This window comes from Miscanthus floridulus, chromosome 1, assembly GCF_019320115.1.
Source record: "Miscanthus floridulus cultivar M001 chromosome 1, ASM1932011v1, whole genome shotgun sequence".
NCBI classification, from domain to species: Eukaryota; Viridiplantae; Streptophyta; class Magnoliopsida; order Poales; family Poaceae; genus Miscanthus; species Miscanthus floridulus.
The window spans coordinates 107009426-107035871 of NC_089580.1; the positions used below are offsets into that span (position 1 = coordinate 107009426).

The 26446-nt window shown below is 45.0% G+C and overlaps 1 protein-coding gene, 2 long non-coding RNA genes and 1 other non-coding gene across 16 annotated transcripts; 1 reads left to right on the forward strand and 3 right to left on the reverse strand.

Moving 5' to 3' along the window:
• Positions 1 to 831: 831 nt before the first annotated feature.
• LOC136538562 (uncharacterized) lies at positions 832 to 5306 on the reverse strand. 13 transcript variants are annotated; one of them, XR_010779391.1, is made up of 7 exons: positions 4760 to 5306; positions 4256 to 4356; positions 3888 to 4154; positions 3448 to 3497; positions 3021 to 3095; positions 2248 to 2314; positions 1081 to 2084 (listed from the first exon to the last, which is right to left on the reverse strand). It is a non-coding gene; the product is annotated as an uncharacterized lncRNA (long non-coding RNA). The 13 variants fall into 13 exon arrangements; XR_010779392.1 differs by having other exon boundaries at positions 2248 to 3497; positions 3888 to 3977; positions 4062 to 4154; XR_010779394.1 differs by having other exon boundaries at positions 2248 to 3497; positions 3879 to 3977; positions 4062 to 4154.
• Positions 5307 to 5661: 355 nt separating this feature from the next.
• LOC136461063 (uncharacterized) lies at positions 5662 to 6899 on the forward strand. The gene is made up of 3 exons (XM_066460526.1): positions 5662 to 5674; positions 5766 to 6138; positions 6515 to 6899. The coding sequence occupies exons 1-3, from the start codon at positions 5662 to 5664 to the stop codon at positions 6897 to 6899; spliced, it is 771 nt and encodes a 256-aa protein (XP_066316623.1).
• Positions 6900 to 20144: 13245 nt separating this feature from the next.
• On the reverse strand, positions 20145 to 21475 carry LOC136490692 (uncharacterized). Its single transcript, XR_010767841.1, has 3 exons — positions 21205 to 21475; positions 20749 to 21113; positions 20145 to 20443 (listed from the first exon to the last, which is right to left on the reverse strand). It is a non-coding gene; the product is annotated as an uncharacterized lncRNA (long non-coding RNA).
• Positions 21476 to 25874: 4399 nt separating this feature from the next.
• Positions 25875 to 25983, reverse strand: LOC136511978 (small nucleolar RNA R71). The gene has a single exon (XR_010772939.1). It is a non-coding gene; the product is annotated as a small nucleolar RNA R71 (small nucleolar RNA).
• Positions 25984 to 26446: the final 463 nt, after the last annotated feature.

Here is a 26446-nt window from a genome sequence, read left to right on the forward strand (position 1 = left end):
ATACAACTTCACTTGATCAAATGAACTGACCAAACTCTACTGCCAGCATCTAATCACACCGAGACCAGTGTCCGATCAACATTTGACCCTCCATTCACTTCCAACTCAAAAATCACATGTGAGTGAAGTTTGCTCCAATTGATCTTAGGGCTACTTAGGAGCTACCTAATGCTAGATTTGACAAGTGTGTACCACATTTAACCCACTAGACTCACCTAGGTCAAGCTACTAGTCTATACCCCCCTTAATAGTATGACCAAAAGAAAAACAAAGTCCTAAACTACTCTAAGTGTCTCTTCAACACCAAACAATACTTAGAACTAGTCCATCATTAACCTTGTCGTCCATCCTTTGAAAACCGAAACAATTTTCATCATAGGGGCATGACAACCATGATTGCCCAATCAATTGTCATTACCATGACCTAACTTAATTGCATCTGTAAAACATACATTAGTCATAGTAATCTCGTATTGTCATTAATCACCGAAACCCATCTAGGGGCCTAGATGCTTTTAATCTCCCAATTTTTGGTGACTGATAACAATATAACTTCAAGTATGTAAAAGAGATGAGGTTTTCAACATGCTTGGTTCATATAAGCTTTTGATAATAAGAACAAAAGAGTTAGGCAAGCTTATATGACCCAAGTCAACATGATATACTCAATAGATATGAAATAAACATAAGTACAAGAAATAAAGCTCATTTGCATCGAAGTAAAACGCAGAAGCAAAGCAAATGAGCATAACCAATTGACATGACATATATAAAGATCAAAGTAGAGCACACATGTCACTTATCAAATAAATATCACATTAATATCACGATCACATAAATATCACGATCACATGTATGTAGTTCAATATATGAAAGTAATATAAATGCATAATAATGTATCACACATAAAAAGACAAATATAATAGATAAGCTCTCCCTAGATATATCACTCCCCCTAAGTCTGTCATAGTTGATCCCTCTCCCCCTTTGGCGTCAAACACCAAAACCTAAGGGTTGGTCGGTGGGACCGGAGCAGAAGAGTCGAGCGTTGAGTCGCGATGAGCGATCTGAAACTGGGTAGCATCATCATCTGATCATACATCAAATTCACAAAATTGCGAGCTATATACTCAGGTGCGGCAAGAACAGAATCCAACTGAGATAATCAAAGAACAAGGGAAAATACATGCAGAAATGTCAAGGAACAAACTGGATTTGCAAGGTGGAGAGAGATGGATAGGAATAAATACATCATTGGCAATGGGGTGTGCTCAGTAATAGGACAACCAACAAATTATGTGAAGCAAATACATCATCGACAATGGACTTATGGTCAGTAACAAACACACAAATTGTAGCAACTAACGAAAACAAAACAACACATGGAAAACACAATTGCTAAGATATAATGGCATAGTCATCACAAAACTAATGCAAATAGAAAGAATTATGGAAGGATGAATTAATTAATCATCATTGCACAATTACATTGTCTCAATCTAAAAAAAGGTCATCATTGCACATCCCCAAAACCTCAGTAGATAACATGAAGAATGAAACAATTAAGCATCATTGTATAGTGAAGGATATCAGCTGTGCGCACGATCCGCACATTTAGAAACAAGAGAGCGGCAGGAGCCGACGGACTTCTAGGATAGGGGGGCCAAGATCCTCGCAGTGAGGAGAGGAAGCTGAGGGAAGGGGTGGGGGAGAAGGGGAGAGAGCACACCTCCGCCATGCGCAACAGACAAGATGAAAATGGGAGATAAAATGAACTGAACATGAGAAGATAAAAGAAATGTAATCAAAAGAAAATACAACAGTTGTGGATCAATGAGAAGCTGGAACAGAGAGAAAACTAAGATTAGGACTACACATGCGGGTGTTTAAGTAGCAAGAAGCAGCAACATCCATAAATATAGGACCAGAACTCTTCAGTGAGCCATCAAGGCCAGCTTTCAACATACAAACGAAAAATATGAAGCATGTTTTCCTATCACTGCTGCAATCCGCTACAGATCATGAAATAAGCACCTTCAAATAGTGCTGCATGTGGATATAGTATTGTTGTATCAAGCCAATCACTGTATCAATAAAACAAGAAGTTATAACTCTACAAATCAGGCAATGATCACCATCAAATAAAAAATTACCCTTTTTCAATTCATATTCAGAGGAAGACATTAATGACCAGCAACAGGGAAACTGGAAATATGAGATGCTAACGTGAACTGGGAGCTTTCTAACCTTTGTTTAGGAAACAACACATGGTGCGATAGTATAGAACAGAAAGCCAAACATGATACCGGGACATCTGGCCAAAGGAAATAAAAAGGCATCAAGACAGAAATGGAAATCAAGCGAACGAACCTAAGCAAATAAAGCTGTCAGCAATTTTCAGAAAAGGAACCTAGGAGGAGGAGGCAACAACGGCATAAGCATAGCTGCCACTAGATGTATGTTTCATATGATATGTGATCCACTGAACGAAATCGATGCTAAATTTGTAGATGGCTAGTTCAAGGCAAGTCTATATATTAAACATAGGAGTAAGAAAAATGAATAACACATCAAGTTACATGTACAGGTAATAATTGCCTAAATCTCATTGAGTAACATCTGAGAAGTTTCCTTTTGTTCACGTTAATAACCTGATTAGGCTCATTAAAATATGTTTCCTGCCTCAATTCGGAACACAGGAAAACATATTTTTACTAAGGGAAACTAAACATAGTTTAGCTATCAGTCCGTGTCACCCCACACGTGGGGAAAAAGGTTGTGTGGATCCTTATGGGCAATATATACCGATTATTAGCCATTGAAAGGCACCAAAAAATAATTCTAATGAATTCGAATTTATTTTACACAAGAACTTTACCCCCTCCTGATCAAGATCAACACCTATAAGTAGCAACAGTTATAAGATCAACACGTGTGGTAGAGACACACCACCAGGCACCACGCCACACATCTAAAAAGGCAGGAAGGAAGATAGACCAGGCATAAGCAAAGGAACTCACCAACACACCTTCCAATGTTATCAGTCTGCACAGATGGATTTGCTAGAAAAACAACCACTCCTCTTAATTGACTCCCTTCACCACACAGCACAGAGGAAACAAGCATCAGGAACCATGAAACAGAGGCAAGATATTCGAAAACCCCGAAGAGCACAAGATTGCGCAAGAAATAAGCAGAACAAGGGATTTCTTGGTGGCAACAAGGCCCAAAAGGACTTATGTCTTGCAGCAACAGATGCGGAAAGGAAATCAAAGTTTTTCTTGTTTGCAATGTAATCCTTTAAAGCAGGAAAAAACACAGAAGAAGCACAAGAGCAACCAAAAGGCGAAAAAAATATAAGCTATAAAGGTGACCATTTTTTTTAGTCCAGGTACGAAACCAACATATGGAGAACTAAAATGGAATAGGAAATGGATACAGGCTTACCAGGCACCAATCACTGTGGTACAATAACTCTGATTTCCCTAACCTATACTCTGCACAAGACAAGGCAGGAATGTAAAATTTAATTGGAGATCAAAGCACCAAGACAGAAAAACCAAAAATAAAATAATACAACCAAGAAAGTGATGTATGTTACTATATCTATATATGTGTAGACATATATGCAGGTACATAAGCTGCAACTAAGAAAGTGATGAAAAAACTATCAATCTTGCATTAGCTCCTATAAGGAAACCAAATAAATAGCTCAAAAACTGTAGTACGTGTACATGTCTCAGGCAATGGATAGTTGAAATTCTGAAAACGATGTATACAACATTACTGATGTAAGATTATAGAGGGTCCAAATGATCATGGAGGTAGCACACTACTCACTATGAACTGGAAAAGCTAATAGGAAAAGGCTGGCTAACCACTGTCACCTCAGGTTACTGATTGGACAGTGAACTGCAACGAACAGAGTAGTTAGCCCCAGATGACCTCAAGAAGGAACTTGTATAAGGGCATGGAACCTGCAATGCAAAGAAATATGGCACTGCACTGAACAAAGGCATGGAACCTAAATTGTGGAGTAGCAAAAGCAATAAAAGATATACCAAAATGCACTCGTCTGTGGCAATTGTCGTTCCCTGACGTCTCATTGTGCAACCCAAAAAAGTGGAGTAGAAATTTAGCACTAATGCATGGTCCTGCTCCAAAGAACAGAAAGTCAGCAAAGCCATGTACAGAGCAGGTTATAACAAATAGGCTGCACCAAAATTGTGAACCCATAATAAATTGTATACTTCACCATGAACTGAATCTAGGTACTCCATAACAATGGGTGCCAAAGCACATCCTGTGGCATAGCATGAAGGTAAAGAACTTCACAACATGATGTACTATGCAGCACTGGTTGTCGAGTAAGCACAAAGGGCACATGCATGTAAACAACAAAGGCACCATTAGCAGTTAGAGGGAAAAAACATCTTACATAGAACATGTATTCTAAAGAATAGAAAAGAAAAATAAAGCTGTCTTGGAGCATCAAAAAAAACTTTTGAGCATGAAGCATCCAAAAATTTTCATTAGCCCAATAGCGAACTCATTAATTGTTCGAAGAGGATACATGATAAGAGCCAGCATCTTTGGAACGTATACCACCACAACAGGTGAAAAAGAAATCATGAACCTATGAATGCTTGCCACTACAATAATACTCAAATTGCCAGCTGAAGACATTAGGCATTGCTGCTGCAATATTTTTTTAGAGCAATACATTTTCTCCGAATTGAAAAAAAAGAAAGGAAATTACCTTGGTTGACCTGAACTTGATTTCAGCAGGGTAATCGAAGGAGGCGAGGGAACCCTTGGTGAGGCCATTGGAGCCCATGAGCAGGACCAAGAGTCGCATGTAGGCCCGCCACGGGTTCACCATGTACTTCACCATAAAACCCTGCAGGCGTATCGGCGCCAGGTACGCGAACCCCTGCACGAACGTGAAGTACCAGCAGCGTGGGGAGGGGGGGAGAGGCGGAGGACGACGCGAGGGAGAAGCGGAGGAGGCAGAGCCTGGCACGAGGAAGAACCGCTGTCATCATCAGAGACGAGGTGGCCCCGGCACGGCCACAGCCGGAGCGCCACCCCTCGCTGCCGTCGGCTCCTCAGGAGGGCACTTGCTGTGCCGCCCCCTTCGGGCCCGGCATGCCCTTGGGCGGGCTGCCGTGGGGGCCCCGCCGTTGGAGGGCGGAGGGCGGCGTGGGGGAGCTGGGAGAGGTGGAGGACGGCGCGACGGAGGAGCCGAGGAGGCAGAGGGCGGCGCGAGCGAGGAGCGCGGAGTCGTCGATGCGGGAGGAAGAAGCGGAAACGACGGCAGGGGTGGGGGGAGGGGGGGTTTAAAGTCAAATCTGCATCGTTAAAACAAGATCAGACGCTGTAAATTGTCTTTGCTACCGTGGATGCCCTGAGAGGTCGCCGAGCTTCGGAAGAAATTTATTTATTTATTTATCTTGCCATCTTTGCATTGAGTTCAGATCAAAGTAAAAACAAATGCGAGAGGCAGCGGAGACCCCGAAGTGAAATCTTGCACGAACATTGGAGGCAGACAATGCAAGCTGCACCCAGGTATACACAAAAGTACAAAGTGCATACAACAATGTAATAATCAATGCAACAACCATGGTCGAGCTAGCTCACTAATACTATACTATCCGTATGATGCATGGATGTAGTAAGCCTGCGTGTGGAATGATATGTATATCAGAGAGCGCGCAGTAGTACAGCGAGAATCTTCTAAGCAGACGAAGCGTCGAGGAGTTAAGGTGGGCACGTAGTAGCAGCTGAGTCGACGACGACGACGACGGAGAAGAAAGGCGGCGTCATCATGCGGGTGCACGTCGCGGTGGTGTGCTCTGCAGTGGGCTTCCTCGGCTTCGTCATCCTCATCCTCGGAGTCGCCGGGGAGGCCGCCACGGCGCAGGCCTACGTCTGGGGGCCTTATGACGATGGCAGCGACGGAAAGTGTCAGTACCGCAGCACGCCGGCGCTGGCCTGTGGCATCGTCGCGGCGCTGCTGGCGATCACGGCTCAGGTCGTGGTCACCGCCACCAGCCTCTGCTGCGGGTGCTGCCGGACATGGGAGGTACCAACGGAGACAAGGCGCATCGTTGGCATCGTCCTCTCCGCCGTCTCATGGTACGTATACGCACGTGTATTAGTTACCTCCGTCCACGCTTTGGTATTTTAAGGTTCATATCTTTTATTATATACAGAGACATAATATATATCTAGATGCATAGAAAAAGTTATAAATCTAGAAAAGCTAAGACGTCTCGTAATTTGGAACGGACGATGTTTTGGGAAGCTATATATTTATATGCAAATCAGTTAACTTTCCATCCTCTATTAGTAAATTAAACTAAAGCATGTTTTTGTCCACATTGATTTTTTTTTGTTCTATCACGTGTTTATGTATCAAGCCATAAATAAAACGGTGTGTTTTCCGCATTTATATTTTCCATTCCAGTTAAAATTGATACGGAGTTATGCACATCCATACTCTATATTGCAGGATAACTGTGCTTCTAGTGGTGGCACTGTTTATCGCGGGCGCTGCGCTTAACGTGGACCAAGAGAGACAACCCGACGCCGACGGCCATTGCTACCACGCCCCAGGTAGCTCACTGTTCGCGGCAGCGACAGTCCTGACTGTCGCCGCCACAGGCATGCAGATCGCGTCCTACATCCTGCTCCAGGTGACGACGACGCCCACAAGCTCCACCAAGCCCCCGATGGCAACGCAGCAGCCGGAGTTGGCCATGGGGCAGCCGGTGGTGGAGCCTAAACCGCAGCAAACTACAGAGGAGGTGGCTGCGGTCGTAGTTGGTGGCCAGAAGCCGCCGCCGCCTTCGGCTCCTATACCGTCTCAAGCCACAGAACCTACATCCCAAGTTTGAAGTTTGGAACCTATGGAAGGACGTTTAATTTGCTTCAGGTGTTCATTCATAATAAAAAACACGATGCCAACTTCTATGTATGTTATCGTGATGCCAGCTTCTATATATGTGCAATATATGCATGGTTTGTTTGTTCAGAATCAGTCAGGATTTTTGTATGGCGTTGTTCGATATAGGATGATAAAAAAAACATACATGGGCAAAAAGCACTCTTCTTAAAACATTCGCAGGCTCCCGTGTCGCTCCCAAAGGGGCGACTCGGGCGGCGGCACTCCCGTCTGCGGCCAGCTCCCTCCCGCAGGGCCCTCTAGCCTCGCCACCGCTGGAGTAGCCCGCTAGACCTAGGTAGCCACGAGGAGGGCGGCGGCGGGTCCTTCTCTGTCGGAGCTGTGGGATTTATCGGAGCAGTGTGGCATCGGCGCAATGGGCTGAGGCGCACGGGCTCCCAGAGCTGCAGGGGCGTTGCTCTAGATCTCCTGCGGCCCTAGGGACGGTGGTGGAACTCCGGCGGACAGATCCAGTTCTCCCCTGGCCGGATCTGCGAGGGGCGGCCGGATTTGGTGGGGGCTACGGGTGGACAGTGGGCGCTGAGGGCGGCCCCCTAGCAGCCTAATCTGACACTCCTGGGGTCAGATCTAGTGCTTCTGAGGTGGCAGCGGTGTGTGGCACCGACGTTGGAGACGGAGGTTGGCGTCGGCTTCGGGGACGGCAACGGCTTGCTGCAGGCATGGTGGCTTGGTTGCTAGCAACGGATTATGGCACCTAGACCTGCTTGATAGCGGCTAGTGCGATGCAGGATGAAAGGATTAAGATGCTCAAGACGGTGGTGAATTGGGCTAATTCTAAATTTTTACAATAATTAAGTCCTACACTTAGCCCATTTCATCCCTTGTGCCTAGAATATGTTTCTATTGTTCTCCCGCACAAAAGTTTTGCACCCTAGGTTCCAATCCTACTCTAGCATGACAATTCTAGGAATGTAAAGACATAAAATGAATTGCTCAAATGTAAATGCTCAAAGTAAAGAGAGGGAAAGGAACACAGCGATGTTTTTCCGAGGTATCAGAGAGTCGCTACTCCTCCCTAGTCCTCGTTGGAGCACCCGTGCAAGGGTGTAGCTCCCCCTTGATCCGCGCAAGGATCAAGTGCTCTCTACAGGCTGATTCTTTGACACTCCGTCGCGGTGAATCATCCACAACTGCTTACAACATAACTTAGGTCATCCATAAGCTCCGTCAGATGATCACTAAGCTCCCAATCACCACCAAGCCGTCTAGGTGATGGCGATCACCAAGAGTAACAAGTACAAACTCTCACTTGACCAAGACAAGCCTAATGAGAAGGGTGGATGCACACTTGCTACTCCCTATGCACTAATGAGGTCCTTAATCTTGGATTATCAAATCTTAATCATCTTACTAGGCTCTTGCTCTCCCTTACACTCCAAAGGTGTTTCTCAGCTGAACAAATGGGCAAGATACCTCCTATGGATGACTGGAGTAAGTATTTATACCCCCTCATTTAAAACATAAAGTTTGGAGGCTGAGTCACCACTCTGCGGGCTGACCGGACGCTCCGGTCAGGGTGACCGGACACTCTGGTCAGTTATGCCCGCCACTGTGTCAGAGAGAGCAGTTAAGCTCTGACCGAACTCTGACCAGCATCCGGTCAGCACCAACCGGACGTGTCCGGTCAAGAAAAGTCCATTCTGGAACCTTACTGGAGTCGACCGAACGCAGGCACCCTAGCATCCGGTGCTTCTCCACTCAGCGTCCGGTCAGTACCAGACGACTACAGTTGATCAAATGAGCTGACCGGACTCACCCTCCAGCGTCCGGTCACAACCAGATCAGCGTCCGGTTAGTCATTTGACCCTCTATTCACTTCCAACTCGAAATCCTATGTAAATGAAATTGACTCCAATTGATCTTAGTGCTATTCTTGAGCTACCTAGTGCTAAGTTTGACAAGTGCGCACCACACCTAATCCATTAGACTCACCCAAATCAAGCTACCAGTCCATACCCCCCTTAATAGTATGGCCAAAGGAAAAACAAAGTCCTAAACTACTCTAAGTGTCTCTCCAACACCAAACAACACTTAGAACTAGTCCATCCTTAACCTTGTCGTTCATCCTTTGAAAACCAAAATGATTTCCATCGACAGGGGCATGACAACCATGATTGCCCAATCAATTTCTATTACCATGATCTAACTTAAAATTGCCTCTACAAAACACACGTTAGTCATAGTAATCTCGTGTCGTCATTAATCACCAAAACCCAACTAGGGGCCTAGATGCTTCCACATGATAACGTTGGTTGACAGCGCTAGCGCCAATGGAGACATGTTTGCATCTGCAAGAATAGTGTGGCGTCTTCATGGTGATGGCATTGGTGACGATGAAAGGTCCTAATAGCTAGAGGGGGGTGAATAGCCTATTAAAAAATTTCTACAACAACACTTAACAAACCGATTAGACAATTATGAGGCAAAGCGAGTGTTGCGCTAGCCTATTAAAAATGCAAGCCACCTACCACAATTTTAGTTTATGTAGTTTCAATCCACACAATAACTATATCACTACACTAAGTTAGTGTGCTCTCAAAAGGCTAACTAAAGAGTCATACTAACCAAACTAATAAGCTCTCATAACTAGCTACACTAAAGAGTTTGACAACTAGTTTACGGTAATGTAGATAGTGAGCGAGATAGTTATACCACCATATTGAGGAGTGAACCAATCAATCACAAGGATGAATACCAATGAAAACCAATCACCTCGGAATCAAATGATGAACACACTGATTTTTACCGAGGTTCACTTGCTTGCCGGCAAGCTACTCCTCGTTGTGATGATTCACTCACTTGGAGGTTCACGCGCTAATTGACATCACATGCCAAACCCTTAATAGGGTGCTGCACAACCAACACAAGATGAGAATCACACAAGCCACGAGCAATCCACTAGAGTACCTTTTGGCTTTCTGCCAGGGAAAGGTCAAGAACCCATCACAATCACCACGATCAGAGCTGGAGACAATCACCAACCTCTGCTCAATGATCCTCGCTGCTCCAAGCCATCTAGGTGGCGGCAACCACCAAGAGTGAAAGGTCCTAATGGCTAGAGGGAGGGTGAATAGCCTAATAAAAATTTCTACAACAACACTTAACAAAATGGTTAGACTATTATGAGGCGAAGCAAGTGTTGCGCTAGCCTACTCAAAATGCAAGCCACCTACCACAATTCTAGTTTAGATAGTATCTTTTCACACAATAGCTATGACACTACTCTATGTTAGTATGCTCTCAAAGGCTAACTAAAGAGCCACACTAACCAAGCAAGCAAGCTCTCACAACTAACTACACTAAAGAGCTTGTCAACTAGTTTGCGGTAAAGTAAAGAGAGTGATCAAGAAGGTTATACCGACGTGTAGAAGGATGAACCAATCAATCACAAGGATGAATAACAATGAAGACCAATCACCTCAGAATCAATGATGAACACAATGATTTTTTACCAAGGTTCACTTGCTTACCGGCAAGCTAGTCCTCGTTGTGGCGATTCACTCACTTGGAGGTTCACGTGCTAATTGGCTTCACCCGCCAAACCCTCAATAGGGTGCCGCACAACCAACACAAGATAAGGATCACACAAGCCACGAGCAATCCACTAGAGTACCTTTTGGCGCTCCACCGTGGAAAGGTCAAGAACCCCTCACAATCACCACGATCGGAGCCAGAGACAATCACCAACCTCCGCTCAACGATCCTCGCTGCTCCAAGCCGTCTAGGTGGCGGCAACCACCAAGAGTAACAAGCAAAATCCATAGCGAAACACGAACACCAAGTGCCTCTAGATGCAATCACTCAAGCAATGCACTTGGATTCACTCCCAATCTTACTATGATGATGAATCAATGATAGAGATGAGTGAGAGGACTTTGGCTTAGCTCACAAGGTTGTTATGTCAATGAAAATGGCCAAAAATTGTGAGCTACAGCCGGCCATGGGGCTTAAATAGAAGCCCCCACGAATTAGAGCCGTTATACCCCTTCACTGGGCATAACACGGGCGGACCAGACGCTCCGGTCCAACTGACCGGACGCTGCTCCTCAGCGTCCGGTTGCCCGATGGCGTCCACGTGTCTCCTGCGTTCAACAGTGAACGTTTGATCTCAACGGTCGACATGTTGATCGGACGCTCCGATAGAGCTGACCGGACGCTGGACCCTCAGCGTCCGGTCATTTATAGTAAGGGTCCAAAACATGTTTTTGCCGACCGGACGCGTCCGGTCATGCTTGACCAGACACAGCCCAGCGTCCGGTGCTTAACCCTAATTACTGTGCCGACCGACCACTCGACCGGACATAGCCCTTCAGCGTCCGGTCGCAGAGCGACCCAGCGTTCGATCAGTTGACCGACGCATGCATCATTGCGACCAACTCTATTTCACATCTAACTTCTCCACCCTTGCTCAAATGTGCCAACCACCAAGTGTATCACCTTGTGCACATGTGTTAGCATATTTTCACAAACATTTTCAAGGGTGTTAGCACTCCACTAGATCCTAAATGCATATGCAATGAGTTAGAGTATCTAGTGGCACTTTGATAACCGCATTCCGATACGAGTTTCACCCCTCTTAATAGTACGGCTATCAAACCTAAATGTGATCACACTCTCTAAGTGTCTTGATCACCAAAACAAAATAGCTCCTACAAGTTATACCTTTGCCTTGAGCTTTTTGTTTTTCTCTTTCTTCTTTTCAAGTTTAAGCCCTTGATCATTGCCATGCCATCACCATTGTCATGTTATGATCTTCATTAGCTTCTCCACTTGAAGTGTGCTACCTATCTCATGATCACTTGATAAACTAGGTTAGCACTTAGGGTTTCATCAATTCACCAAAACTAAACTAGAGCTTTCAAAGAGTAACAAGCGAATCCCACAGCGAAGCACAAACACCAAGTGCCTCTAGATGCAAACACTCAAGCAATGCACTTGGATTCTCTCCCAATCTCACAAAGATGATGAATCAATGATGGAGATGAGTGGGAGGGCTTTGGTTAAGCTAACAAGGTTGCTATGTCAATGCAAATGGCCAAGAGAGTGAGCTTAAGCCAGCCATGGGGCTTAAATAGAAGCCCCCACGAAATAGAGCCGTTGTACCCCTTCACTGGGCACAACACGGGGTGACCGGATGCTCCGGTCATATTGACCGGACGCTGGACCTCAGCGTCCGGTCACGCGATGCATGCCACGTGTCCCCTCTCTTTAAATGTTGATCGCCCGATCTCAACGGTCAAGTGACAACCGGACGCAACAACTCAAAGTGACCGAACGCTGAACCCCAGCGTCCGGTCGTTTCCAGTAAGCATCCAGAGATGACTTTTCATGACCGAACGTGTTTGACCAGACACATCCAGCGTTCGATCAGTTACCTACAACACTGTGTGTTGCCACGTCAGCAGGACCGGACGCAGCCTTCCAGCATCCGGTCAGTTTATGACCCAGCGTCCGGTCAGAGACCGACGCTGTGCGCCCTCAGCTGCCACTGACCGGACGCACCGGTCCAACCGAGAACAGCGTCCGATCACTTACAGTGACCTCTGTCTTTTCTGTCTAGGGCGCCGGTGGCACCGTCGGACTGTCCGCACACTACGGACGGACACTCCGCTGGTGAAGTTCCTATCCCTTGCTTAAATATGCCAACCACCAAGTGTATCACCTTGTGCACATGTGTTAGCATATTTTCACAAACATTTTTAAGGGTGTTAGCACTCCACTAGATCCTAAATGCATATACAATGAGTTAGAGCATCTAGTGGCACTTTGATAACCGCATTTCGATATGAGTTTCACCCCTCTTAATAGTACGGCTATCGAACCTAAATGTGATCACACTCTCTAAGTGTCTTGATCACCAAAACAAAATAGCTCCTACCATTTATACCTTTGCCTTGAGCCTTTTGTTTTGTCTCTTTCTTCTTTTCAAGTCCAAGCACTTGATCATCACCATGGCATCACCATCATCATGTCATGGTCTTCATTTGCTTCATCACTTGGAATGTGCTACATATCTCATGATCACTTGAAAAACTAGGTTAACACTTAGGGTTTCATCAATTCACCAAAACCAAACTAGAGCTTTCAGACGACCAATCTTGGAGTTGGATGGAAGGTTTGGTGGTGGCGTCTTCGATGCTCGCATGTTGCGGCCGTTGGGCACCTTCACGAGGCGTTTTGCTGGGGTTGGTGACTTTAGGTTGGCCGCGGTTATCTTTAACCAGTGTCACAGTGGCTAGCCACGTATGCCTACGGTCGGTTCTTTGTGTCTGTGACAACTTTTAGAAGGCAACTCTTGGCGGACAAGAACATGGAAACGGTGCTTCGGCATCTTATGTGTGGTGTCACGAGACTATCTTGGCTCATGCAGCAACATGGTGTGGTAACCCGATATGTTTTGGTGCTTGGCGAGATGGCAGCGGCTGTGAGGCTGGCGCCACATTATCGAATCACGCTTGCCGTGACTCGGTTGTTGTGGCTGTGACATCTCGTTGGTGGCGGCTCACTTCAGTTACATCCATGTTTTGGGCTTGTGGTTTAGGGTGGGGCATCTGGAGAAATCCTTGCTCGGCTACGCTCATGCTGACAATGATGATTGTCATATACCTCGGTGGAGGCATTGTCATATACCTCGGTGGGGTTCTTTTCCTAGTTGAAAAACCCATACCGGTATTCCGGTTGGCTTTGTCGGCGTTTGCGGATGCCGTTTCCTCCATGGAGGCATCGCTCAGTGAACCCCTTGGTGGTTGTTGCTGCAATAGGTAGGGTGGCCTTTGGTTTTGAGGGCAGCTTTGATTGTGGTGGTTTTGTCATGCCATTGCTAGAGTCGTGTGTTGGTTTTCGGTGGTGCTGTTGTACAACGTATGCTGTTTTCTTTTATGTACTTGTTTACTCCGCCTTTATTAATACATAGACCGGAGGTTTAATTTGCTGGCTTCTCTTAAAAAAAGATATAGGATGATTCTATGACATTGTTGGTATTAGATTTGTCAGGACTACCTAGCTCTCTTAAAGAACATGTTACTGCTTCAATTTTTTTAATCATAATACCATGTACACTATGAAGGACTGAACAAACACATCTTCATCAAGATTAACAAAGACATCATAGGAATGCGAGTCAATATAATGGTGGGTTCTGCATGGCACGATCGGTTTTTGGCCCCTGTGGACAACCGGGCGCAGTAGAAGCTGAGGGCGCGGCGCGATGCAGCAATGGATCTGGCCCAACTCGCTATACCCACGAGCCAGCGCCCCCCTAGGGCCCAGGTCCACTGGAGGCCACAACATATTAAGATCTTAGACCTAACTCAACTCAAAAGACTAGTCTAATAGGCGAGGGTTGTCCCTGCCTTATATGTTGTGCTTCTCCAACATCAATTACCAATGTGGGACTAAATCTAACGTCGTAACCTGAAGTGAATGCAGGGCATCGAGTCGTTGACTGAATGAGCGCGCACATCACGTAAATGGGCCTCCTGCCCAGCGTGAAATATAGTGAAAAAGTAGAAAAAAAAAGATTCAACCTTGAGACCTCTTATATAACAGGTGAGTAGAATACCATTGGGATCCATCCATGTTCCAGACATCATCCCAATTATCTAGGGATCATGATCCCCTCTACGAACCAATAGTTCTGAAGAGGTATACCCCTGCAAAACGGGAACTTAAAATTATTGAACCACGTCCGACGTTCCTGGTACCTTACATAGCGGGGACTTTGTGACTGTGCCATAGATGTCTTGCTCTTGATGGACACTTCGTCTATTAATGAAAGAATAACACCATTAAAAATACTACCATGCGTGTATGTTCTTTTTTAGAACGTGCAACTCATGTTTTTTCATTATCCTTTAAGCGAGAGGAGAAAAGGTCAAATTACTAATCTCATCCACTAGATTATTAATTACTCCCTTCATTCCAAAAAAAAAAAAGAAAGTTGTTGATACTCAAAAGTTTCAAAGGTGGATTTTGGGCACCTCAATAAGTTCTTGATATCATGGACGTTCGCTACCGCCTCAGGAGCACTGACTTGCTTCCCAGCCACCATTGTTTACTCCCAAAATGCCATGATCCGCTGACGCAGCACTGATGATACATGTTTTTTTTTATGATGACAACACTGATGATACAGGGTCGATTGCTATTGTGGCGCAAGCTGGATTCCTACTGCCGAACGCCTCTTCTCGTATTCACCGGTTAAAGACAGAAAAGCACAACAATCGTGTATTGTCTTAACAATTTGTATAACATAACATCTGTATAATGTCGTATTCACAGGACGACAGAGAACTCCGATATAGCCCATCGTACCTGTTCAAATGTATGTAGAAAAAAAAAAGAGATTAAAAAAACAATCAAAGATTAAACATTACGGCAATGAGGCAAATGTTGATGCCACCAAAAACCATATTTATAACAAGCCGTATATTAGGCTTTTGTTGGGCTCGTGCTACGACATTTGCCAACAAGAGATATTTGAGTTGATGAAAACGAGTGATAAATAGCTATATCACCCATCAAAGTACCTTTTTTTGTTCTGTGTCGGGGCCATGTTATGGCACAAGAAGCAAGGAGGAGGGAATGGCCATGGAGGTTCCAGGCCTGGTCTTAACACGGCTCCTCACGGCGTCGGGCAGAGCTGATACGCCAGCACCCACAGCCTATACAAGATGAGGAGCGAACTCGTCCAGTATTTCGGTCCAGCGTATGAAGATCCCGTATGATTCAAATCATTGTTATTGTTTGATCTTGTCTCTCTCTATTCTCGTCTTTCATCTAACATGCAGGATGATGAACTCCGCCTTTATGAGCTTATCAACTTTAGCGATCACTTGAACATGAAATTCTAATCGCAAGCGCACATGCGGCTGCTTTACAGGGTGGAATTGTGGATCAATCGCCAACTTGTGGGTGGTGACACGAGTATCTAACCCCGACATCTCCTTGTAGTTCTATGCAAAACAATCCCGATACTCCGTCAGAAAGTTTTTATAGTCTTCTCGCTCCTCTTCAAAAAGTGAGGTGCTAACAAAGATGGGGCGTGGATCATCCTTCGTTCCTAGGTAGATCTCTACGATTTCATCAATTGTGGGTTACCCAGGTCGTCAAGTTCTCGAGGTGTTGATACATCATCTAGGGCCAACGCCCTACACGACGGTTCTTTCTCCAAGGTTACCCACGTTCCATGTAGCGGCAACGGCACATGGCGTCTCTCACATAATTCAATGCCCGGTTCGTCTCGCCAAGTTGAGAAGGATTGATCCTCACGCGCACGGTATGTTGTGCAGCATGAGGTGGTTTACGCCCTGTCTTCTCCTAGCCCACCTCGAGATGCAAGCAACTGCCGTCGCCTTTGCTCGCTTGCGGTGTCCGGAAGCTTGGGGAAGAATACACTATCCACTGCTACGACCAGGTCGGAAGAAAAGGACCTGGACAATGTGCACTTTGATGGAGTTTACAGTAGTGATGGATGCGTAAGTAGCTAGTCCACTTTCTCTTATTCATGTATATATTTTCATGCAGTTAATTCGCTCACCATTATGCAGTTCTATGTTGGCCTCAATTTTCACAATTTCCCACCCATTCCGAACAACATTGAGTCTTTCACTGATGTCAATCTTGACTCCATCCCTAACGCCGAGCTTGCCCTCAAAGATTCGAAGAAGGCAAAGCAACCCAGTCTCGAAGTTGACATTCAAGGAAAGATAAATCAGCCTTAGTCACATGGTAATTCAAAAACTATTTCTTACGATGTTCATTTTTTTGTTTTAACATCATGATGATTAACACATGCATTGAAGACGATGATCATCTTTCGCTTTTAGATGGCTGAACCACCATATGGGAAAAAGCCGTGTCACGACCCTCGGAGCCCACCAAGGAGCCGGAGAGTGCGACTTTGTGCCAAGAGGAGTGAGGGGTGGAGAAGGGGGCACTGGCACTTTTGGACCGGGTGCGGAAGCTGAAGGAGAAGACCGGTGCCTACATCTCTCAATTCATCTCCAATAATGGATCACAATCTGTACTTGACTAGGTGTGCTCAATCGATAGACTCGCGAATCCACCAAGGCTTGCCCTTCTGATAAAGACCCTAGAGGAGGAGCATTCCTCCGACATAGTGCACGTCGACTTGGCTTGCCTTTAGAACCTATTGAATACGGTAGGAATGCTCCTCCTCCAGGGTCTCCATCGAAGTGCAAGGCCTAGTGGATTTGCAAGTCCATCGACTGAGCGAACCTACTCAACTACAGATTGTGATCCATTGGAGATGAACTGAGAGATGTAGGCACCGGCCTTCTCCTTCAGCTTCTGCACCCGGTCTAGAAGTGTCAGTGCCCCCTTCTCCACCATGGACTCCTCTTAGCGCGAAGTCGCACTCCGGCTTCCTGGCAGGCTCCTAGGGCCGAGACACGCCTTTTCCCTTATGGTGGTTCAGTTGTTCTGAAAGTGGAAGATGATCATCGTCTTCAATGCCTGTGTTAATCATCATAATGTTAAAAAAAATGGACAACATCCTAAGAAATAGTTTTTGAATTACCATGTGACTGAGGGTGATTTGTCTTTCCTTGAATGTCAACTTTGAGATGGGGCTGGTCTACCTCTTCCAAATCTTTGAGGCCAAACTTGGTGTCAGGGATGGAGTCAAGATTGATATCAGTGAAAGACTAAATGTTGTCTGGAACGAGCGGGAAATTACGAGAATTGAGGCCAACAAAGAATTGCACAACGGTGAGCGAATTAATTGCATAAAAATATATACATGAATAAGAGAAAGTGGACTAGCTACTTACATCTCCATCACTGCTGGAACTTCCATCAAAGTCCACGTCGTCCAGGTCCTTTTCTTTCGGCCTAGTCGCAATAGTGGATAGTGTATTCTTCCCCGAGCCTCTGGACGTCGCAAGTGAGTGAAAGCGATGGCGGTTGCCTGCATCTCTAGGTGGGCTACGAGAAAGACAGGGCGCAAACCACCTATCGCTGCACATTATACTGTGCGCGTGAGGATCCTTCACCAATTTGGCTAGACGAATCGAGCAGTGAATTAAACGAGAGACACCCCACGCCATTGCCGCTAGATGGAACGTGGGCACTGTGCAACCCCGTAGGAAGAACCGCCTTGTAGGGCGTTGGCCCTAGATGATGATCAGCACCTCGAGAACTTGAAGACGGGGGGCAACCCGCAATTGATGAACTCATAGAGATGTACCTGAGAAAGAAGGATGATCCACGCCCCATCTTTGTTAGCGCCTCACTTTCTGAAGAGGAGCGAGAAGACTAAAAACTTTCTGATGGAGTATCGTGATTGCTTTGCATGGAACTACAAGGAGATGCCGGAGTTAGATACTCACGTCATCACCCACAAATTGGCGATTGATCCACAATTGCGCCCTGTAAAGCAGCCGCCTAGGCGCTTGCGACCAAAATTCCAATTTCAAGTGATCGCTGAAGTTGATAAGCTCGTAAAGGCGGAGTTCGTCATCCTACGTGTTAGATTAAAGATGAGAATAGAGAGAGACAAGATCCATGAGACCAGGTCTAGAACCTCCATGGCCATTCCCTCGTTGGTACTAATAGATAAGTCCGGCGTGGTGAGAGCAGCCATCTGATCCCCTGTATCACATCGACGTCTCTTCAGGGGCGAATCTAGGATAAATTGTCGCTGGGGTTGGCCTAGACTTAGACCCAATTATAGTTTATAGTAAGCTAACACCATGCATAAAAAGAAAAATATACTGCAAGTAGTAAGCATTCATATAGGGATAAATGTAACAATAACATAATGCGACAAAAGAAACTATTTATAATAGTGGTTACCTCTTATAATTTCATCATGCGCGTATCCATATTCTGAAAACGAACTATGATACCATCATTTGGTATTGCATCAAAAGCAAATATATGATCATTCAATGTGCTTTGATTGCCTATAATTATCAGATGGGGTTAATTTACTTTTCAAAAAATGTTCCAGTGTACTTTGATTGCCTATCAAATTATTTAATCAACAAAATCAAACATACAAGTAGATATTGGCCCTGTTCGCTTCTCTTATAATCTATATTTTTCAGCTTGTTTTTTCAACATGAACAGTGTTTTTCTCCTACAACAAATCAGCCGGAACAGTATTTCGGCTTATTTTTTCAGCAAACCATTGAATGCACAATTAACTATACTAAAGTCACTAATTTACTATTTTACTTACGTGACATGTTTGCTGGCAAGATGAACATATGAACGTACTCTCTGGTATCCACTTTGTTGGAACGCAAGCAGATTGCCTTTTGCTTATAAAAAGATAAAACAAAAAAACAATAAGCTGCAGGCATCTCACGACTATAGATTGGGAACAAACAATAATTTTGCGATAAGATTTGAGATTTTAGGTTACCTCTTAGACTACAGGCAGCAGGTATTCCGTACTTGAGCAGGGCCACGGAGAGTAGCAGCGGTGCGGCCGTTCGCCTGTCTGCCGTCGCCGTCGCCGTCGAGCGGCGGCCGTGATCACGGAACGGCAATGAGAACACCGACGCGCCGACGCAGAAGTTTGGAAGGTTGGACTGAGGGAGACGAATCGGCGAATGTTTCTACGGCAAGCTACCGGCACTGACTGCGACCTCGGCCTTCTCGCTTGGGCCGTGGGCTCTTGGCTCTTGCGTAGGCCTTTCATGGTTTCACAAACTAGGCTGCCTATTAAATTTAGTTGTGTTGGGCTGCCGTTGGTGTCGGCCACCGGGGTCAACGTATTTTTCTACTGGGGTCATGGCTGGTGAAAAAATACATGTACAAGGCACTCCTAGCAAACCGTCGGGGTCAAGAGCCCACAGTACTGTAGTGTGCTGCAGTCAAATAACACATACATTAGTCTCTTACGGTAAATAGGATCAGTAACTCAAAGAAAATATGTTTTGATGCTTGACCTACTTTTAGCGATACCTAGGGTGTTCGGCTGGTGCGTGTAACAGTGGATTTTAGATGGTTTTGGATGATTCAATAGTGTTCTATAAGAGAGAATAAACTGAAACAAGCTGAAACAATCCAAGATCTGAACAGCCGAACGCCCTCGGCCATAGTACGCTTTGGCCTCCAGGATCTGAAGACAATAAATTTGGAACGAATGGAGAATCATATCCATCCAGAATGTGTGAATAAGAACATAGACGGGAATGCCTGTCACCTCCGCTTTAGAAACTGTCGGGTTTCTGCAACCAGAGAGTTTGTTCTTCTGGCAGTAATCTCTAACTTCAGAGCCTGATCCTATACCAACAATTACAAAGCAAATAGCAAAACGAAGGATGCTGTAGTATGCTTTTGGCCTCTATGTTTTTCTGAACAATAGATTTGGAAAGAGTGGGAAATTGTGTGCATTCTTGGATAACTAAATAAGAACAGAAACTTAAGTTCTTGTCACCTCTGCTGTCAGAAAATGCCGGATTTGTACAATCAGAGAGTTTGTTCTTCCTTCAGAGCCTCACCCTGTACCAATAATAAAAATCATGACACCAGTCTAACTTCTGTTAAACTTCTTTTTATGTCTCACTCCACACCTACATTCTATTCTTACACAATTTTCTTACAGAAAGTTCAAGAAACTTAAAGATACTTGAGTACAGACCACATCTACAGAATACAGGTAGTATAAAATTCAATTGATGAACTGAACTACCAAAACGGCAAGAAAGCACAAAGCTATTGAAAAATGACAAATATGTGCTAGTATAAGGTTGTAAGATCAAACACAGAGCATAAATATATCAGACAGCGATGGCATGAAATCAAACCTTTCTTCAAACTGAACTATTTTCTTGTCATGTCGCACAGAGTTGTTTGCATTGTCAAGGCCTTCCAGAAAGTAAATGAGTGAAAGGCCCCAGTTTGATTTGATCTTTAACATCAAGTCGTGAACTCGTGATAGAAGCCAGTTGCTTCTGAAAGGAAGCTTTTGAAGGCTGATGTAATTCTCCTGACTCGATCTGGGTTAGCGTTGCTCTTCCTACTCTGAGATGCATCTGAGCTTGCAGCACTAATATTCCTCCTGAAGTCCTCAATTCTTTACCATAGTAAGGAGACGCTCGGCAAGGTCCCGCACGGAGGATGGGGCTTAGCACTATCCATCATCCATCAACCGCGCATGGGTTTCCAGCACCTGCAGCCAAATTACGAGCCCACAAGTCACCAATGGAAAGCAAACATCACGCCATAAAGCAGGTAGGCAACAAGAGTATCCGGGGGCCGACCCGAGCAAAACAGACCCTAATCCCCCTCCTAGACGGGTAGGAGGATGAATCTACGCGCCCGACTACCAATCGCCGGCGACAAGAAACGAATCCGCGAATCTCCTCAAACCGGTTAACCAGAGGCGGGTGATCTGTACTGAGTGATTGAGGGGCTAGGATGGAAACAGAGAGGGTGGATCGGGAAGGGAGACGTGGGTACGGTGGGGCTATGCCGCTGTGGGCGCTTTCCGCTGCATGCGTGCGCCGCCCCGCCAGTTCGTTGTAGCCGGAGAAAAATCTGGAGATTCTCGTTCCTAGCCGCTCGCATTAGTTATCTCTTCTTTTTTAAACAGCATTAGTTATCTTATCTCTTGTCCAAGAGTTCTCTATTTATCTTTCTAATATTTGTTTTTTTAGAAAAAATAAAAAAAATCTTTCTTCAACAGTTTCTAATCCATTAATTCTTCTAATATTTAGGCATTTAGCAAAACTAAATTAGTTCCACGTAACTTTACGTGGCTCTTGAGTCGCGCGCATCCTTCTCCCGCGCGGTTTTCACCTTCGCGCCTCGGAGTCGCGCGCTTTTCTCCGATGTACACGGGTGCCGGAGCGTCTGACTCGCGTACACCGCGCCAGGCCGAACCAACAATGAAGCGAAGCCACACCGGCGGAGGCCGCGGGCACGGCCGTCGCGAGGTCGCAGGCCGCCGGGGGCTGCTGCTGCACCACCGTCTTTGCCTCCGCCGCCGCAGCGGAGCGCGCGGGCACGACCGCCACGAGGTCGTATGCAGGCCGCCGAATCACACGATCAGATCGAAGGAATCCAATGCGCGCGTAGAAGCCCTTGTAGCTGCCCTAGATGCCACACGGACGAAGCTGCGCAGATTGGAAGGGGATGGGAAACTAATCGGGCTGCTGATGAGGCCGCGTAGCGTCGATGGCTGCCTGCTGATTGCTACCTGCTGTTGCCGCTGATGCGTACCTGCTGCTGCCGCCTGCTGCCTGCAGATAGCCTGTGCTTTTGACATGAATGTTGATTACCTGCATTTTGCATGTGTTGGTATATACACAAGTGGGACAAATATTTGATTTTTTAGAAGGTTAAATATTAGAAATTATTAGAGATGACCTTCTTTTTTTCTCCTAAAACTTTTTAGGAGTTGAAAAATATGGACTTTTTAGAAGGAATATTTAGGAAATTCTTGAAGATGTTCTTAAATATTCGCTAATGCCCAAGAGCGGACCGGACATCGCTTTCCCGGCCTCGGACTGCGCATACCGACCCAACAGGCCTACTTACTCTCCTTGTCTCTCATCTTCTCTCAAAGATACCAGGAGGATAGTTGTTTGAATTTGTGGAGTTTATTCATAAAAATCGCAGAACCAACGGTGAAGCGCATAGACTCGCTAGAAGCTCCTTACAAAGTAGCACCGGTAGACATGTATGGTTTTTATCACCACCAGATAGTGTTTGTAATTCTATTCTTGAATAGTTGAATAGAGGAAGGTGTGTGTTTCTCAAAAAAAATCTCTTCTCTCAAAGATATCTCCCCATCGCTCTCGCCCATTGTGTGCTGCTTTGCGTCGTGCGCTCGCTACCGCCGTATTCCCTGTCGTGCACCCCATCTCGCGTCGCGCCCTCGCTGCTGCGCACCGTGTCCCATCTCCCCTCACCCTCTCCCACCCTTGCGCCAAGGTGCTGCTGGGGTCTGCCGAGGTGTTACCGACGTCGTCGTTCCCCATCAGAAGGTCATGGCCCCTGTCGACGCTATGGCCATCACGATACACGACCACAGCAAGGAGATGTTGCGATAAAAACGCATGTTGTAAGCGTATGTTTCAAGTATTTCAGACGTTTCAGAGGTATGTTGCGATTGTTTCATATGGATGTTACACATGTTGCATATGTTGCAAGTGCTTCAAGGCATGTTGCAAGTGTTTTAGAGGTTTGTTCAAAATATTTCATCTGTTCCAGACATATGTTGCAAGCGTTCTGATTTGGATGTTGCATATGTTTCACACATATGCTGCAACAATATGTTCAAAATGTTTCAGTATTATGTTGCAGTAAGTGTTTTCATGTTGCAAGTTGCAATGTTTTATCTGGATGTTGCATATGTTTCACACATGTGTTGCAAGTGTATGTTCCAGATGTTTCATCTGTTGCATATGTATTTTGCATTCAAGTATTTCATGTTGCACATCTTTTATGTTGTTCGGAGAGTCAGAGGACGCGGGGAGTGATGGTGGCACGACGCGGACACCGGGGAATGGAGCGCGGCGAGCTAGGGGCGGCAGACAAGGGGCTTGACGCGCCGGTGTCCTACTGATGGGGCGCGCTCGGGGCACGAGTGCGGGGTGGGACAAACGGCCTCGAATTGAGGCAGACAGGGTGGGCTGCAAGTGCAAGGCGAGTCTGAAGTCCTTCAGACTCGCGGACATTGCGACGGGACATGATGCGCGTGCAGGGGAAGAACAATCAGCGGATGGGATAGGCTGCGCGAGCGCAACACCTCCTAATATCCTCAGATACAAGCGCGTATATAAGCATGAATCCCTGACGTGTGGGCCTAACAAGATAGATGGCGCTCAATCGCACTGCCATGAATACGCATGCCGGCTGCCTCATATATCTCGCATATTTTAGTTCGTTGTTAATCGTTAGCCTCGTGGTCCTCTCCATTGATAATTTCACTGCTAATCAAATCATTAACCGGTCCGGCCTCCTCCGGGCTCAGCTAGCGTATATACAATATAATCCACAGAAATACGTAACTAACGTACACCACAGCTGACTCAGGGCATAAACACGTTTGCATGCATGGACGGTGCACTTGCTAGCTTCCCTTTCCAGCAAACATGACCAAAAGGAGCACTACGTCTCAAAAAAAAAAAAAAAAAAAAAGACCAAAAGGAGCACTATACATTAGCTCGCCTCAGTCCAGGCATAATGCAGTTTGCTTCCTACTTTTTCTTTATTATTCTAAATAGCACGTACAAACATACATGCAAACTAGAGAAGTTTTGTACAAAATCTCGTTAAACACTAGAGATGGAGTAATCTCCCGTATTCTTACAAGAATAAAAGTGCAATATAAGAAATTTGAATGCTCCTTAGAACACTTATTAAGGGGCGAGCTCACTCTATGGCTAGTGTTTGTGAGACTAGCTAACATTTGAGTAATTGATGTAGTCTCACTGGATTGAGAACGTGTTTCTCAGATAATTGTGCCTGTCTAAATGGTCCTATCCCAAGCACGAAGGTTGCTAGAGACCAAGGCATGAATTTATTTTAAGCATTTAAAAACCGTCGTGCATCTAGGACCTTATATGCTAGATTGTGCATTTGAGTCGTTGAGTCCTTTGTAGTCCACTTCCGAATATAAGTCAAGTAGGATCTAGTTACCAAGGAAGTTATGCTTTGTTCTTGATCTTCCTTAGTAATATCTCTTATGTGTAGATATGAAGTTGATCTTAGCCAAGATTATTAAGTATAATTGTACTAATCATAGTATGCTTTGACTTATAATTAAGAATAACTTAGGAATTATTTCTCTAATTTCTACTTAGTCATGCTAATATCATAGAAAGAAGTACTCTGAGTGATCAATGCTTAGTTATCACTTATTATTCATATATATTTATCTCTTGACTTACCCCTATTGTGAGTAGAATATTGGTTATGTTTTATTTCTCCATCATACGTATGAGTTATCAATATATTCCAACTGCTCATCCTTCACTGTGGTAAAAATATAAATAACGATACCTGAAATACTCACAGATGAAATGCTACAATGGTAAATTATCTGTGCGCTTGTAGATCCCTTCATATTCATATTTGTATTCTATCTAGTCCAATAAAATACTTAAGTACTTCTTAGTGTCATTCTAGAGGTGACGCTAGAAAGTACCAACAAACATTTCTGGTATCATAGCTAGAGATGACAACTTAGCAAAAGTGATGTTAAGAAATGTCAACAACATTAGGTGGCTACTTAAACAAGTGACAAGTTAATAAATACCAACAAGCATTTCTGGTGCCGTTGTCAAGGAAGGTAGTTAGGCAAAAAGGAATATTGATAAACTCGTACTTATTGATGTGATCGAGAAAACCATATACTGCTACTCAAACAGGCTTACTCTTATTCTGTCTATTTTTGTATCTTATGTAGGGTAATGTATGACTGGTTTTGACCTTCTAACAAACTACGTTGAAGATCCAGAAGCACTTTTTAGGAGGACTAAAGCTAAACTCAAGAAAGTTTTAGCTTTAGAATCAAAAGACAACCAGACAAGGCGAAGCTTAACACCAGTTTTCGAAGCCATGGCTGACAAGACTCTCTGTGAATTCTCTGCTCCAACTATGGCCAACATCCATACTAGACCGGCGATCAACATTGGAGACAATGCTTTTGAGCTCAAGCTAGCTCTCATCAACATGGTGCAAGCTAACTAGTTTTGTGGAAAGGCACATGAAGATGCGAGTGCTCATCTCCAACACTTTCTGGAGATCTGCAACACTTTTACCATCAAAGGAGTTACTAGAGATGCAATTTTACTTCGCCTCTTCCCATTCTCACTTTTGGGGAATGCAAAGCAATGGTTCTACGTCAACAAAGATAGAAATACTACATGGGAGAACTGCTCCACTGCTTTCCTAGCAAAATTCTTTCCCACAGTCAAGACCAATGCTCTGCGTGGGAGAATTTCAAGCTTCCAGTATCAACATGATGAATCTGTCCCTGAGGCATGGGAACACTTTCAAAATTATATATCAGAATGTCCTCATCATGGGATGGAGAGTTGGCTACTCATGCAGACTTTCTACCATGGGTGACAAATAGTACCCGTGAGAATATGGATGTTGCTGCTAGAGGTGCTTTCCTGTCACTCACAATCCTAGGTGCAACAACTCTCATGCAGAAGATGGCCTCTAATCAAGGCTGGAATGAAGAATGTCTTTAAACCCACAATAGAGGTGGAGGTATGCATCAACTCAAGGAGGTAGACATGTTGTCTGCCAAGATAGATCTACTGATGAAGAGGCTTGAAGATCGAGCCAATGAGAAGAAAGAAGTCATGCACATTCATGATTCCCGCATGACCTGTGAAGAGTGGCAACACTTGGCATTCAGGGAATAACTGTCCTGAAACCCACAAGGATGTGAACTTCATCAACAACAACTACTATCGTCCTCAACAGAATCAAGAATGGAATCAACAACAAAGGCCAAACTACCAAGGTAATTACTAAGGTAAT